The sequence below is a fragment of the Ochotona princeps genome, chromosome 2, assembly GCF_030435755.1.
Source record: "Ochotona princeps isolate mOchPri1 chromosome 2, mOchPri1.hap1, whole genome shotgun sequence".
In the NCBI taxonomy this organism is placed as follows: Eukaryota; Metazoa; Chordata; class Mammalia; order Lagomorpha; family Ochotonidae; genus Ochotona; species Ochotona princeps.
In genome coordinates this window covers 46,799,883-46,815,817 of record NC_080833.1, presented here as the reverse complement: position 1 = coordinate 46,815,817, position 15,935 = coordinate 46,799,883, and the positions used below count along the sequence as shown (strand labels likewise).

At 40.7% G+C, this 15,935-nt stretch overlaps 1 protein-coding gene across 1 annotated transcript; it reads left to right on the top strand.

Moving 5' to 3' along the window:
* Nucleotides 1-14,074: 14,074 nt before the first annotated feature.
* On the top strand, nucleotides 14,075-14,735 carry LOC118758554 (derlin-1-like). The gene has a single exon (XM_036494260.2). It carries the CDS (start codon nucleotides 14,075-14,077, stop codon nucleotides 14,615-14,617), a length of 543 nt encoding a protein of 180 aa, XP_036350153.2. The 3' UTR covers nucleotides 14,618-14,735.
* The last annotated feature ends 1,200 nt before the right edge of the window (nucleotides 14,736-15,935 follow it).

The following is a 15,935-nucleotide window of genomic DNA, read 5'->3' as shown; positions in this document are numbered from 1 at the left end:
TATCTAGCCCTCAGGTGTGCTTTACATGGCAGATATAAAATCAAAGCACAAATAACGAAAAAACAATCCTCCAAAATTTAACATATTTATCTTTGGGTTATTATTGTGTGTTCCACTTCTGCATGGTTCTCATCTTTCTCAGGTGTTCACATCTGCTGAAAGCACTTCATTCGAGGATCAATTGTTCGAAAAGCCAAGCTGCATTTTTTTTTTTGTATAAGAAAGCTGGGTCTTGAAAAGGGAATTCTTTTTCCCTGTGGTTGCACAGCCTTAGTGGGAATTCTGCCTACACAGACAAAAATAGAAATGTGTCAATAGAGAACCTAAATAGAGTTGTTTACCTCCATAAGATGCAACTCCCTGGAATCCACCTTCACACAAGGGAGCAGCTGTCCCTTGAAGTAAGGGTTATACTAGGATTTTATTTGCTCTGTGTGGCCTCAGGAGATAGAATAGAAAATGGGAAAATGTGACTGTGGTTAGCGCAAAGTACAGCTTGCAAAGGGTTCTGCAGAATGGAGTGGGTGCTTTCATTTCTTGTGGATTTGCAGCTGTGCAGACGACCACTGAACAGAAACAGAGGCACACCTTGATCTGAATACGCTTGGCCTCTGTTCTTCAGGTCTTCTTCCTTTTCCATTAGTTGAGCTGATGTTGAGCTGGGTCAGAATAAAGGAGAAGTGCATTACCGTTTTGCCTGGATTGTTGTTAGCGTTCTTCCGTTTTTGGTGGGGATGCAATGTGGTAGGAAAGGGCTTATTTTAAGCTTGTTGCAGAAGCCTGACGGAGAATCTAAACGTGAGTCTATCCTTTTTATGCTTTCACTTGTTCCTATCAGACACTCATCTTCTTCACTCAGACCCATCTCTGTTTCCGCACATATCAGGTCCATTTTTATGTCCACACATATCCTCAGGGCATTGTTACTTGGAAAATCGCTTAGCTATGGTAACAGAGATTAAGGAGAGGCAACAAAAAGGAAGTGTGGAGCTGTGGGTTGTCTGAGTGGGCAGGGTGGCAACAGCAAAGTCACCAGGGACTCCGTTCCTTCCTTCTCCTGATCACAGTCTTCAAAAACAATAGATGTCTTGCCTCTACCATATCTACATGTCAGGCCTCAAGGATGGGGAAGAAACCTTGCATAATAGGCCACTTGATCTCAGGAAGTAGTGTGCAGTATTGCTTGGCTTGTCCGATTGTGTAGAAATTATCCATGTGGTCCTGTTTGGCGGCACAGAAGAATGGGTAGATTTTCTAGTTGGAAACCTGCATGTTCAGTTAAGCTGGGACAAAGACGTGGAAGCAGATGTACATTAATGAAAGGAATCAGTGGATTCATTTTGGAGGCGGGCATACTCAGTATATGTCTTGTAACTGGTGTTTGGTATTTCCTGAAGCTCAGACACATAAACTTTAAAATTCTGGCTTGAATCTGCTTCCTCTGAAAGCTTTTCCCCAAAACCCATGTATACACCTGGGTATGGTATTCTACGAGACTGGGCTCAGGATTGTGCCCATATTTTGAACTCAAGGAATAGGTGAAGAGTTAGTTTACATGTTCCTCTCCCCATCATGGCTCCGAATTCAGCCAAGGGCCTTCTGAGCTGATATTTGCTGAGCACCCACTGGTCATCAGGAGCTGTGTAACTGTCTGTAAGCAGTATCTAGTATAATCATTGCAGTTGCCTGTAAATTAGAAAGTGTTGTTCATTTTCCAGATGAGGAAACTAACATGCTGTATTATGTCACCTTCCCAAATCTCTGTAGCTAAAGAGTGCCACATTCATAATCCAAACATCACACTGTCTGCATCTAACATTATTCCTCTCATTTTAACCACACTGCAACTTTTCTCTAAAGACTTTGTAACAAGGCAGCTTCATAACAGTAGCTATTGGGTATTTCAGTGTTGATATATTGGCCAGACTAGGCATTCAAGTAAGAGAGATAAGGAAGAAGTTTCTAGCTCTGATGTCCATTGTGCTAATCTAATTTTCCAGGTGTATGTGTGTCTTTATGGATCAGTTTCTGTCTTCTCCCTGATCTGTTTTAAGAAAGTCAGTATAGAAGATGTATGTTTATCTTTCCATGAGTTCTTCCATGTTTTTCTCTTGGGGGGAAAGGAGCAGATTGAAAATTGTGTTATATATGTAACCATTCAAATAGATGCTCCTTCTTTAAAACTGAATTTGTGCTGGGGTCTTATAAATTAGGTGCTAATATGCTAGCTCCCCAGTCTGCAAGGGAATTGCAATCACTCTCCTGATCAGAGTAGCGTAATTCCAAGCCTCTCAATTTTGTTAGTTTCTTATCCCAGCACAGCTGAGGACTTAATCTGCATTCAACCTAATAGGCATTCTTGAGTATCACAGGTGTCTAGTTAAGAACTAGAACTTGCTATCAGAAGTGGAGAAAACAGACTTTTGCCCTCAGAGAGGTAAATCTATGGGGAAATAAATAAATGCAGAGCTATGATATTTGCCAAAGGGTAAAATGTGTTTAAGATGGGAAGCTCATGTCTGAGTTGAGTTTTGAGACACAGAACTACTTAAGTGGAGGGAAGAACATTACAGGCTCAGGAAACTCAACAGGCAAAAGAGAGGGAAGCAAAAAACACATCATGTACTGTGACCATTAACAGATCAAGAGCTTTGCAGTATGAATTGGTCTTGTCATCTGAAAGCCCTGTTCGATGGTTGATGGAGCAAAGTGAGGAGTTTAGTAGGAGAATGAAAGGATCAGAATTGTTTTTAGAAATAGTCCTCCTGAACTGTCAGCAGAACTCAAGGAAATCAGAGACCTGTTAAAGAGCAGTTGGTGTGATCACAGATGAGAAATAATGAACTGTGAAGTATATGGTGGTCTGGAAAGTGAGACAAGAGGGTGAATATGGGAAAGTAGAGTGAATATGAGACATTTACTATGTTTCAGGTACTTTCCTTTGTTCTCTGATAGGATAGCTTATCTCATTCTCTCAACATTACAGTGAGGTAAATTATTATCACTAAGCAGGCAAGGAAACACAAATATTGAGTCTGGCCAAAAATTGGTAGAACCACTGCTTGACCCTAGTGTAGCCCTCAAGATTTCTGTCTTAAGAATGAAGTGAGAATACTTGAATTTGGTTTGATTTTCTTGTTTTAAAATTTTACTGTTTTGGAAGCCAATACCATGGCTAACCATCTAATCCTCCACCTTCAGACAGCGGCATCCCATATGGACACTGGTTTGTGTCCCGGCTGCTTCACTTCCCATCCAGCTCCCTGTTTGTGGCCTGGGAAAGCAGTAGAGAATGGCCCAGAACTTTCTGACGCCAACCCATGTGGAAGACCCAGAAGAGGCTCCTGACTTTGTCTTGGCTCGGCTCCAGTTGTTATGGTTATTTAGGGAGAAAAACCATGGATGGGAGATCTATCTCTCCTCTCTGCAAATCTGACTTTCTAATAAAAACACATATTTAAAATTTGGCTGCTGCTCTGAAGGGCATTAGAAGAGCTTTGTGTCGGAGAATTAGAAAGAGCATAAGACAGAACACAGTTGGTATTCCATCCCTGCAGCTGACTAGCTCAATAGCCTTAGGGGAAGCATGAGATCCTGTAACCTTATCTGTAAATTGTAAATAACCAGATACACTTCATGCAATTGTTTGGAGCATTTACAAGACAGCATGCATAAAGTGATGACTCCAATTCCTGGAACTTAGAAAGCAGTTTTTATACAAGTTTCCTTTCTCTCTTTCCCTCTGGAAGATGCTGACAGTTTTTTCAAGTCCTATTCAAGTTCTTTATAAAAAGGAATGAACATTATTAGAGTGCTAAGAATAAATGAGCTATAGCTAGCTGAAAAAATATAGATGAGTCTTGGAAGAAATAATGTTGGGTGAGAAAAACAATTCTCATATGAATGCATATGGTAGGATTCCATTTTTATAAAGCATAGCAACAAGAAAATCTAAATAATGTATTGTTTGAGAATCTGTGCATATGTAGAGCATTATTTTTTAAAAAGAGTAGAGCTGCTTAACACAACGCCAGCAGTGTGATTACTTCTGCAGGAGAATGTAGGGACAGGGAAGAACACACGATGGATACAGCAGTAACGATAATGAGGGCTTGGTGGTGAGTTATGTTCACATCATTGCTAGTAGTATTAAAAATAATGATTTGTAAGCTTAAAAATTGTGCATATTGGTTTTAAATAGATATTAAAGGACCAGTAGTATCCAGGGGCATAATTAAGTTTTAGGTCTATCTTGATTCAATATCGAGGAAAGTACCATGGGTTCACATTTGGGCCCTACTTCCTCTAGGTTAATAGGTGCCTCAATCCAAGTAGTGACAGCTCCCTTTGGGAGATATAAAGACCATCTAATTCCTCTAGGAATTCAAGAAAAAAAACTCAGAACCTCATTTTATTATCCCTGACTGGCCTACTGGATCCGTGCCAGGGTTGGAATTCAACCCTGTGGCCAAGGTTTCCATTGATCAGCTTAGCTTAAGTCATATGCTGGACTCCTATAGACTGGGCTAGAATCCACTTTACTCAGCTTTGGTTGAAAAAGAGGTAGGGGCTTTCTTATCCAGAGGCACAAAAGACAAACAAAAACAAAGAAAACCCAGTGGGGGGTCCAGCGCAATGGCCTAGCAGCAAAAGTCCTCATCTTGAACACACCAGGATCCCATGTGGGCACCATTTCTAATCCCAGCATTCCCACTTCCCATCCAGCTCTCTGCTTGTGGCCTGGAAAAGCAGTTGAGGATGGCCCAAAAGCTTTGTGTTCCTGCACCCACGTGGGAGACCCAGATGAGGCTCCAGGTTCCAGGCTCCAGGGTCCAGGCTTTGGACTGGCGCAGCTCTGGCCATTGTGGTCACTTGGGGAGTAACTCATCAGAGGAAAGATCTTCCTCTCTATCTCTCCTACTCCTTGTATATCTAATTTGCAATAAAAGATAAAATAAATCTTTAAAAATAAACCCAAGTGTGTACAACTGTTTAAACCATCTTGTTATGATTACACAAGCAGAGCATGTTTATTTGTGACATTTTTAAAGTTTAGAGAATCATTAAGGTAAAAATGAAAGTCAGAAGCAACCTTCTAACTCTAAGAAAACAATATCAACATGTAGATTTATTTTCTTCTTTTCTCTAGGCACTTTATTGCATTGATGATTGTATATTCAATTATATAACCTGTCTTCTTTTCATTTAACAAATGCGTAAGCTTTTCTACTCCTGAAGAAGTAATCACAGAGAAAATATATATGAAATATTATTATGAGAACATGCAGCACAGCTTCTTGCCCAAATGAGGATTTCAGAAATACGCTTGAACTCAGTCTCTAGGAAACAGGATTTCAGCAAGCGTAGTGAAATAGGAGAGACAGAGGTAGAGCAGAGAAGGATCCAGGCATGGCAGGGAACATGAGCTTAGGCCTGGAGGGGTGAGGCCTCACAATGCTTCTTGAGGCTCAAAGTACTGGACACTGAAAGAACACAGCTGAAGCTGGAGAGGCATTCATGGAGTACCTTATACATGCCAAAAGAGAATATTTTTTTAAAGTCACAGTTCATTCCAGCATGGGAATATGATTTCAGCCCTTGCTCAGAGAGGCCCAGTATCACAGTTGCCTTCCTTACAGCCTTCAATGTACATCATAGGCTTACATATTTCTCAGAACAGGTTACAATAATGAATTGCACACTCCAGAAAGCCTCCCACACTCCACCCTCCATCAGCATCAAACCTCCCTCTTCTGAGCCATGTTATGAGCCTGGTTTGAATCATATTTTTAAAAACAAATTATTTGTTTACATCTGAAAGGTAGATTTTACAGAGAAAGAGAGGAGAGACATAGACAGAGAGGTCCTCTTTCCATTGGTTCACTTCCCATATGGCAGAAATGGTCGGAGATGAGCTGATTCAAAGCTGGGTTCCAGGAGCTTCTTCCTGTTCTCCTACATGGGTGTAGGGCTGCAAGGACTTGGGCCATTCTTTGCTGTTTTCCCAGGATATAAGCATAATGCTGAATGAGAAGTGCAATAACATCCCCTTTGGGATGCTGGCAGCACAAGTGGAAGATCAGCTTGCTAAGCCACCACATAGCCTTGAATTATATTTGACTTTTCCTGCCAAATGTTTTGCATGGAATGCAAATCAAGTGAGTACTTAATGGAGTTGAACTCTACCAATCGTTTTTGACTGTAAGAGATTTTTTTCCCTCTATGGGGCATCTGACAATGTTTGGAAAGAAATTTGTTGTTGGATTTAAGGGGATGCATAGTAACTGTGTAATGGAGACTGCCATATCTAGTAGCATGTTATTTAACTTCATGGTATTGTAAATTTCTGTTTTTCTTCCTGTTGTTGATTTTGTATTGTGGCTTCTCATTTAAGGAGATGTATGGTAACTGTGTAATGGAAACAATCATATCCAGATGTGAGGATACAATGCAGTATGCATCTCTACTTCCAGACAAAGATGGACTCCCAATGAAACTGTTTACTGTATCTTGACAATAGGATGCTGGACACTCTGCCATTGTCCATGCCTGCAATGATGGACATATCACTGTGTATGAAGAACTATACTGTAGTGACAATATAGGGGAACTCATTGATGGGGGGAGGATTTGGAGAGAGGATAAGGGAAACCACAGAATCTGTGGAATGTGTCATGAAATGATAATAATAAAAGAAGTAAAATAAAAAAAATAAATTCATTGTTGGGACTGATGAAGGAATAGATGCAGGGTGCTGCTAAAGATCATACAAGGCATAAGACATCCCCATTATCTGACAAAAGGGGAATGCTAAGGTTAAGAAACCGTGGCATATACCGAAAGAAGTGTAGGGAATGCTCAGTGTGTTGTCAGGAACAATCATTTATGGCCTTAATTTGTGGGGGACTTTACTTCAGGTGTGCTGGGAAGTGTACTCTTCCTGTATTTCAGAACAGTCAGCCTACATCATCTAGTATGAATACCACAGACTTTGGAGTCAGATGACACCCGACTCCAAACCTTTTTCAGCCCTTGTAAGATCCCTTATGCAGGGATAAGGTTTTCTGCTTTGGAAAATAATAAAGAGTTGAGATCAGTTATGTAAGAAAAGACCAGTAGCATTGGTGCATGGCAGACACATAGTAAGTGTTGCTTTGAAACTTTAACCTCTATTGTGACTAAAGCATAGGCCTTGCAATGACTTCTAAGCTTCTTCCAGCCTTATGCATCAGGCTGCCTGATTGTATCTTCTCTCTATTCATGTGAATGTCATTGTTCAGCTGAGGTGGAGGAGGCTCATGGCCAAGTAGGAGTATGTCATGGTATTCCTCACCACCTCTGGCATATTCCAACTGGGACGCTTGAGTATAGTTTATTTAAGAGAATGCAACAAAGCTGTGGGCATGGCTTATGGAAACCAATCAAAAGCAATATAGGACTCCTTGCCTCGTGTTCTATCCAGAGATTGGGGCAAAAATATCAGATCTTAACGTCTCATTCTGTTTCTCTTGCTGGTGGCTTACACTATCTGAAATCAGCAGTATCTAGAGGATAAAAAAAATGTTGAGGCATTTTGGTATCTACAATATATTCTCAATAGAGAGAGAGCCCCAAATACAGTGGTCTGTGCTGCCCTGAAAATATCTTGCTGCACAAGGCTCAGGGTGAAACAGCTCCATTCTGATAAAGGTATCAGTGACTTCTTTGAGAAGGTGACTGCTCTAGTGGAGAGAAAAGTGAAGGAAATCCCTTTGCGCTTGGAGGTAGAAAACAGTGAAGGCTGGTTGAGGAAGCAGTGTGATTTGGTGGAAGTCTGGTGATCTGGATTTCACTGCTGTAGTTCTGTCATTTGGTGGCTTTGTGCTCCCTGGGACTTGATTTTTTTCAACTATGAAATGGGATAGCAGTCGCTAGTTTACAGCCCTGCTGCATGAAATCCGATGTAGCTGAAAGAGCATAATTCATGGTGTGTCAACATGTAGTACTCACTAACAACATGTCTCATGTGTTTCACATTTATGTCATGAACAGATGAATGAATGCCAGCTAGGTGTTGGGCCAGAGATACAACCAGGTTAACTAAAGTCCCTAACTGTAAGGAAATCACAAATTTTTTTCTGGGTTGATATTGAAGATTTTCATAAATCCATGAAATTGAATGTAGCAGTTCACACACATATATGTGTGTGAGTGTGTGTATACATGTTACATATATGTATACATTCTTCTAGAAAGATTTCATTAGATTCTCCAAGGTAAGAATCACTCAGGAAGAGCTTTTAGAGAAGAATTCCTCAGAGTGAGAGGCTATTAGAAGCCTCTGATTGCATACTTAAAGCATCACAGAATCACAGACCAGGAAATATTTGACAGAGAAAACATGATTGGAGAGTGGCTCCATAGTCACTTTTCTTTTTTTTTTTTTTTTTTTTTTTTGTGGTGCTGCATGGAAGAATTTTGGCTAAGGATATATATTGAGGAAGCAGATAAAAGCTCCTTGTGGCAATCCCTTTCCAATAAACACATTTCAGAATGTTAACTGGAACACAATAACACTTGCAGGACAAATTACAGTGGAGAAGCCAGCCTCTACAATCTCTGCCAATATTCAGGCCTGCATATGTCTTACCAGGATGAGGGGCAAGATGGTGACTTTGGAAAAGAGAGAAGAGTATGTTTTTGACTGTCTGTGGCCTTTGCCTTTGATTCATGTATAAGAGGCACAATTACACAATTAGGTGCTGTAATAAGTGGGAAAGTACAGCAGTAGATGACTAGCCAGGTACAGGAAGATAGATGAGATGGCACTTTTTGAAGTATATTGTTCCGTTTCTAATATATGCTCAAGTGGAAAAGCTGTTTCAAATACAAACAGGCATTATTAGACACTTCCAAGTCATGTGTTAGCCTTTAATCTGACTAAGGCTCAGAATCCTGGCAAGATCTCTTCTGGGAAACCCCTGTAATTCCAAAGATGTGGCTAAAGATAAATAATCTCCTTACTGTATCATTATGTAAGCAATTATACAAAAATGTGACATTATCACTTTATTCTTTTACCCCATTTACATCAAGTAATACCACATGAAAGAAACTATATCACACATCAGCATAGCAGATCAATTTAAAGGTCAAATAAAGGGGAGTGGTCAGTTTAACATTTACTAAACAAAGTAGTAACCTAATTCTGCAAGGTGCAAATCCACTTCCTATGAAATGTGTAGGAAACAGGTTTAACAGTTTGTCCAAAATGTTGAAGTTATTCAGTGTTGGATTTCACATTTAAATTAACACTACAATCCATATGAGACCTGGGCTTTTTTCATTACTTTAAGATCTTTGCTTCTAAGAGTGCTCTAGCCTCATGTAGAGCAGCCACACAGGGAGAAACATTTGCAGGCCTGTGCAAAATGCAGTAACATGGAGGACAGTCTGAGTGAGGAACAAACCAGTTCTAGAAGACTTACTTGAGTGATATTTGAGCTTAACTCTGTGGATCATGGTCAGGATGGAGGCTGGCACGGTTGAGAACACTAGGTCTAAGAAGCAGTTCCAGGTAGAATAGATGATTTTGGGAAAGAAGAAAACAGTATATTGCCTAGAGGATGAGGGAGGTAATTGGATTTGAGAATGATAGAAGCACTTGGAGGAGGCTGTGAAGAACTTTGAATGCCTTTGTTTCAGCACAAACTTTAGTATGAGTCAATAGGAATTCTGCAAAGGGGGAGCATTTGACATGGGTAGTATGTGTGTGTTAGAGAGAAATGTTTTCCCCAAATCTTTCAGTGGAGTGGCAATCAATAGCACCCCATACTTCTCTCATCACTGTCCCTCCTCTTTTCAGACTGGAGCAGGTTGGGTCCCTACCAGCCTTGTCTTTCTTTAGGAGAACCCACACGAGCTCTCCCTTCCATTCTGCAGGTATCCTCATAAATCAGGAGAAAATGCCTTGGGTTCCAGCATGACTCTCTAGTTACCATAAATCTTGGGGTGTGAGTATGGTAGATAGTGGATTTAGGCAATTACATGACATAAAACTGCTCTTGCCTTTCTCCTGTCTAAAGAATTGTTAGCTGTGTATCTTATTTTGGGATTTATAGCTTTTCTGGATGAGGGAGAGTTTTCACAGCCACTGCCTGTGAATTATGTTCTTCCTGCTGGTGAATATTCCTGATGGTTAATGACTATTATTTTTTTTCTACTGACTGCATTCCTATGTGTATGGTAAGCACAGGTATATAGGTTGATATAATCAATTTATCATGGCTCCTCATTTAGAAGGAGTGGCAAATGGGATGAAAGGGGTAGATAGGGTTTGTGGTTCTTGGAACTGTCTCTTGCAAAAGAATAAAGGGCTCTTTCAGAGGCCTCTAGAGCCCCTTACTATGCAGCACACATCAGCTTACTGCAAAGGCATCTAATTTAATTGCTCAAATAATAACTGCTCATGTTGATTTCATCACATAATTGAGTGTACAGTTGGGTTTAATCTTATATTAAACTCTCATTGTTCCTTAATTCTTCATCAAATATTATTTCTCAAGATGAAGACTAAGGTTTATAATTCAATATCTCTGGCTGTTGTGCAGTGCTATGTAACTATGGTAGAAAAGAATATAATTCTGTGTACTGGCAGCAGATTTTCTCTTTCGTTCATGACCAGCGCTTTGTTAGCTGCATAACCTTTGGCAAGTTTCTGTATACCTGTGAATCGTTGTCTTTTTATCTGCATAATTAATATCTCACCAATATTTGGTCTAGCATTGGTTAAAAATAGACTTTAATAATGTGTAGTAAAGTGCCTTGCATGTTGCTTGAGTCACCTTTGTAAAAGCCAGTGAATGAATTATCAAAACACTATGGTTTTAGTCTATAGCTTAATAGATAACAAAGCTGATAGCTTAATAGACAATGAATTGTTTGAGGGCACTGCTAAGCCCCAAACCCAATGACTCAACAAGGCAAGCATTTAAAGCCACTGTGGAGCATGGATAGGCAGGCAGTCCAAGACAGGCAACTGCTTCTGTCCTATGTCATCAGAGATGCTTACCCCTTTCATGCTATTGCTCATCTATTCCCCAGTGCAGCATTCTCTCTTCAATGGCCAAGTTGGCTCATCATTATCACATTCATTTTCTATCTTAAACGAAAGAAGGGAAGAAGAATTAGAAGACCATCCAGATCTGCAACATACCTGGGTAGTGTCTTCTGTCGGGTGGCCACATGCCCAACTGAAACCTGGGAGGTTATGGCAATATGTACAAGAGAAATTGGAACTCAGGGCTGAGTTGTTTTCTCTGCCCCATATATAGCATTTGGAGGACAAGCTTAACACTGTCTTAAGTTAGAGTGCACTTATTTGTAGTCCCAAATGCATCTGCCTTAGCGACTCTCAAGACAAATAAGCTTCTCAAGGATTTTCAGGTTACTTGTTCCTCTTCTTATTATCTTCCCAAACTTAGCAGCTACTTGGTATTTATAGACTGACTTACTGATTACAGTGTGCCCTGGGATGGATTCTGAGTCAACCTACAGTAGCATGTGTCAATAAGAACATGGTTCTACCCTCCACTTAAGAGCAAAAGCTGGTGCAAAGGAACCTGGTAGCCACACAGCTCTTTCCGTTGCTGGCTGTGTATGCAGCTCTTAGATGACATCTACTAATTTACTGCCGAAAAAGAAATACTTTATAACTCTCAGCGCATTCTATTTTACAGATGAGACAAGATCTTTCATTGCAAACTGAATCACTCAAAGTCAGCTAAAGAGTTATTGTATGCTTGAGATCGTTGTCTTCAAACTTGTTAGTTCCATTTCACAATCACGTGGATCTCTTATACCAAATAAAAGCAATGAGCACAATAGCAAATGCAGTGCTGTTGATAATTTTTAGTATGTTTCACACCCATGGCTTCATTGAATCATTCTAATAACATCTGAGGTGGAACTGTATTAATGTCCCTCTCTAATAGATGAGAATACAGAGCTTGAAAGAAGTGATAATATATTTTCTGCCAATAAGTGAGAAGCTAGAACAGAGGCTTAATTTTGGGGTCCATTTCTGCTGGACCACATCTGTGCAGATAAAATGCTAAATTCTGAAGCACCTTGAAAATTAGACTATTTCTAGTGCCAAACACTGTTATTAATGTATTATTGCTCAGACTCAAAACTGCACTTGAGTCCACAACTTGAAAACCCTGCAGTATATTTTAATTATGGCCACTTGATAATACTGGGATGATGGATCTGGGGGACAGTGCCATATCTTGTCCTGTAGGAGGGATCTGATTCAGGCCTATGAATATTAATTGTTATGCTAAAATCTCAAGCTGAATTTTCCTTCATGCATAATAATAAGATGCTTACTGTATTGTTGTCAAATTTATAATCATGAGCATTTATTAGGAATCAGTACTGTAACTTTCCCTGTCTATCATTTGGGAATTCCACAGCATCTAAGCCCATCACTGGAGAAATGAAAATCACTCATTCGTTTGTTTGGATTTTGTCAGCAGCAGCCATCTGCTAAGGGCTCCTCCAATTGGACACTGCAGAGACAGAGACATAACCATGTATTTCTAAATGTGCTTTTTATTTGTGCTGCTGAAATGGGGGTCTTGAGAAGCGGCATTGGTACAGCTGAGAGTTTTTGTTTTATTTAGAAAAACCAGTTTCAGATTGCACCTTGAAACCACAGATGCTGAATCTACCTGTTAGCGAGATCATACCAGGTTACAACTTAACACATAAAATTCAAGGACTACTGGGGTAGAGGGTACCTATCCAGTACTCTGCCCCTCATTACCTGGTAACAATGGGAAAAACGTAGGTTACCACCCATTAGTTATTTAACAGGAAGAGACCCTGGGGAGGAACCTTGTTTTAGGTTCCTGAAGACGAGCGGAATGGCCTGAGTTGGAGTCTCTTGGCCAACAGTGTTAAAATGCTTCGGTATTACAAGGACGATGGCGGGTCTACCAATACACACTACTTATGAGCAAGCCTAATGGGAACCATGTTTTACATTTATTGAAAACTCAGTGCTGAGCTTTCATCAAATGCCCAACACTGTTCTTGTCATCAAGAAAGAAATGATCCAGAGGAGAAGACAGTTTTGGGGACAGTATCCCAAAACCCTTCTCATGTACTCAGTTGTGGAGACCTTCACATCTCACCAGAACAGTAAGAAGTAAATTTACAAAATGTGCTTTACTTATTGAATAGAAGCAGCAGCTGACATCCAGAAAGGCTTCTTTCAACCAAGAATGGGCCCCAAATGACCCTAACTCTAAATCCAAGGCATCACTTGAAAAGCAGTTTACATGGCCGAAGGAATTGGTTGATTCTGTTTAGCTCGGGTCACTGTCAGACATCCAGACTTTTCCTGAACATGACACAACCAGCAGCATCACTTGGGTGCCACCTGAACAGGAGTGCCTCCCTTTCCGTGAGCAGTATCACACACAGTTGGCACAGATACGGAACAAGTTAGACAAGAGGCATGCTGGTGGGCAGGGGCCCAGTACTTGCTTTCTCCCAGTACAAGAGAAAAGAGCACTCGGGAGCAAATCAGAGAAGGAAGCTGTGGGGTCTGCTGACTTGTCATCAACGCTTCAGGAGACTGCTAAGGAAGGGAAACAGATGCAGGAGAAAATCTGGATCCTTGAGACCTAGTTGGGGTACATTTGCCTGGCTGGCCATAAGTTTCAAAGCTTTTGATTTTTTTTTTACTTGTGGATGCTGTTTTTGTGGATCACTTTAATTGACCAGGGACCTTATAAAAAGCTCAATCGTGATGAAGCAATTGTTTGATTTAGAGATTAAATAAATGCCTATATCCCATATTGGATTTCCTATATTTGATGCCACATTAAGCTCATTAATCCGGGAGACAGCAGGTGATGGTTCAAGTAGTCAGGTTCCTGCTACCCACAGGAGAGATGTAGGTTGCAGTTTCTGTTCCTGGCTTTGGCACAACCAAGCCCCAGCCTCTAGGGGCATCTGGAGAAAATAAAAAAACCTTGAATGGGATCTCTGTCACATTGTCTGTCTTTTCCTCTGCTTCTTATTCATGCTGCTCTTTAACTGGATTTGCATCGTGATTATTGGCATAGCAATGGATATGCAGTTGCTGATGATTCCTCTGATCATGTCAGTACTTTATGTTTGGGCCCAGCTGAATAGAGACATGATTGTGTCATTTTGGTTTGGAACACGATTTAAGGCCTGGTACTTACCCTGGGTTATCCTTGGATTCAACTATATCATTGGAGGCTTGGTGATCAATGAACTAATTAGAAATCTTGTTGGACACCTTTATTTCTTCCTAATGTTCAGATACTCGATGGACTTGGGAGGAAGAAATTTTCTCTCCACACCTCAGTTTTTGTACTGCTGGCTGCCCAGCAGGAGAGGAGGTGTGTCCGACTTTGGTGTGCCACCTGCTAGCGTGAGGCGAGCTGCTGATCAGAATGCTGGAGGTGGAAGACACAACTGGGGCCAGGGGTTCCGGCTTGGCACGGACCATGAAGGCACGGTCCCAACCTGCCCAGCAGCTGCTCTACTCAGACGGCATTCCTCCCGGGGCGGGGTGTCCCTAACCACCACATTCTAGCTAATGCTGTTGGACCTGACCCACACTGAATGTAGTCTTTGAGTATGAGACAAGATTTTTTTAAATCCTGGAGAAAAATACAAGTGTTCTCAAGTTTCATAATTCTCATTTAAGTTCTTGCTGCTATGAAGAGCAAATATCAACTGTGCAAATTTCAAAACTTGGAATAAAAATGACTCCAGGCTAGCCTGGCTTGGCAGGTATAACTGATCAGCTTGCTCGAAGGCTGAATTCACTGTCCCTCTTACTACATCCACAGCAGTGATAGAAAGAGAGCAGCTAGGAGAAGGCATGTTGGGTTTCCCTCTGTGACCACAAATGTTATTATACATTTGTACCTCCTACAAATACTTACTGTGGAAAACCAATAAGCAATCAGAATATTAAAGTATCAGCTTCAAATAGTAACCATAGAAAAGGCAACCAAATGGAGAGCAGCTTGGGTGGAAGGTATTAATTAGCATTCAGCGAAGTTATTTGGGCCAGTACTAAATACAAAATGGGAAATTGGGCAGTGATAAAGAGGTTCAGAGTGAGTGCATTAGGACCAGAAGGAAGAATGAGCTAATGTGAAAGTCCTGAGGGGGGTATAGGTCCACGAGTCACATAAAAAGAAGCCAGTTCAGCTGCAGCAAAGATTCCCAAAAGTAGAGCAGAGGGTGCTGGGTGAGGTTGGAGGGCTTAGCAGGGGCCCAAGCATGATGACATGTTACTCTTGCTAGCAATTTAAATTTACTTCTAAGAGCCATTAGCAAGCACTCATGGGTTTTGCTCTTGTAGGTACCATGACTGGCTTCACAATTTTAAAAGTAAACTGAATTTTAGGGGGCTGAAGAATCAGAGATGAAGGAGTATGACCAGTTGGGCCTTAACTCACTGATCCAGGAAAGAACAGGTGATGGTTTGAACTGAGAGAGGCAAAGGAATGGATTGATTTGGAAAATACTCTGAGTCAAATGTGGCTGAGGTTGGAACATGTTGATAATCACAGAAGGAAAATGAATTAGTATCCACCTGGGTTATGGCTGCTGAGCCTTCCATTCACAAGGTTGCTTATTTAAGGGCTCTCATCACCTTTGGAATAACCAACTTGTAGAACTTTGTATTTCATTTAATAGGTGTCTTTTTTATTCCCATGGCCTGGGTGAGAAAGCTAAGTTGTAGGTGATCCATTCTGTGGAAAGATAAGAATTCTAAGATTAAATGTGTGTCTATTTTTTAATTTATCTATCTATCTGTCTACCTATCTATCTATGTATATTTGAAAGACAGATTTACAGAGTGAGAGAGAGAGAGAGAGAGAAAGAATGATCTTACA

Excerpts from the sequence above, each read along its gene's own strand:
- LOC118758554 (XM_036494260.2), top strand. The coding sequence starts at position 14,075 with ATGCTGCTCTTTAACTGGATTTGCATCGTGATTATTGGCATAGCAATG.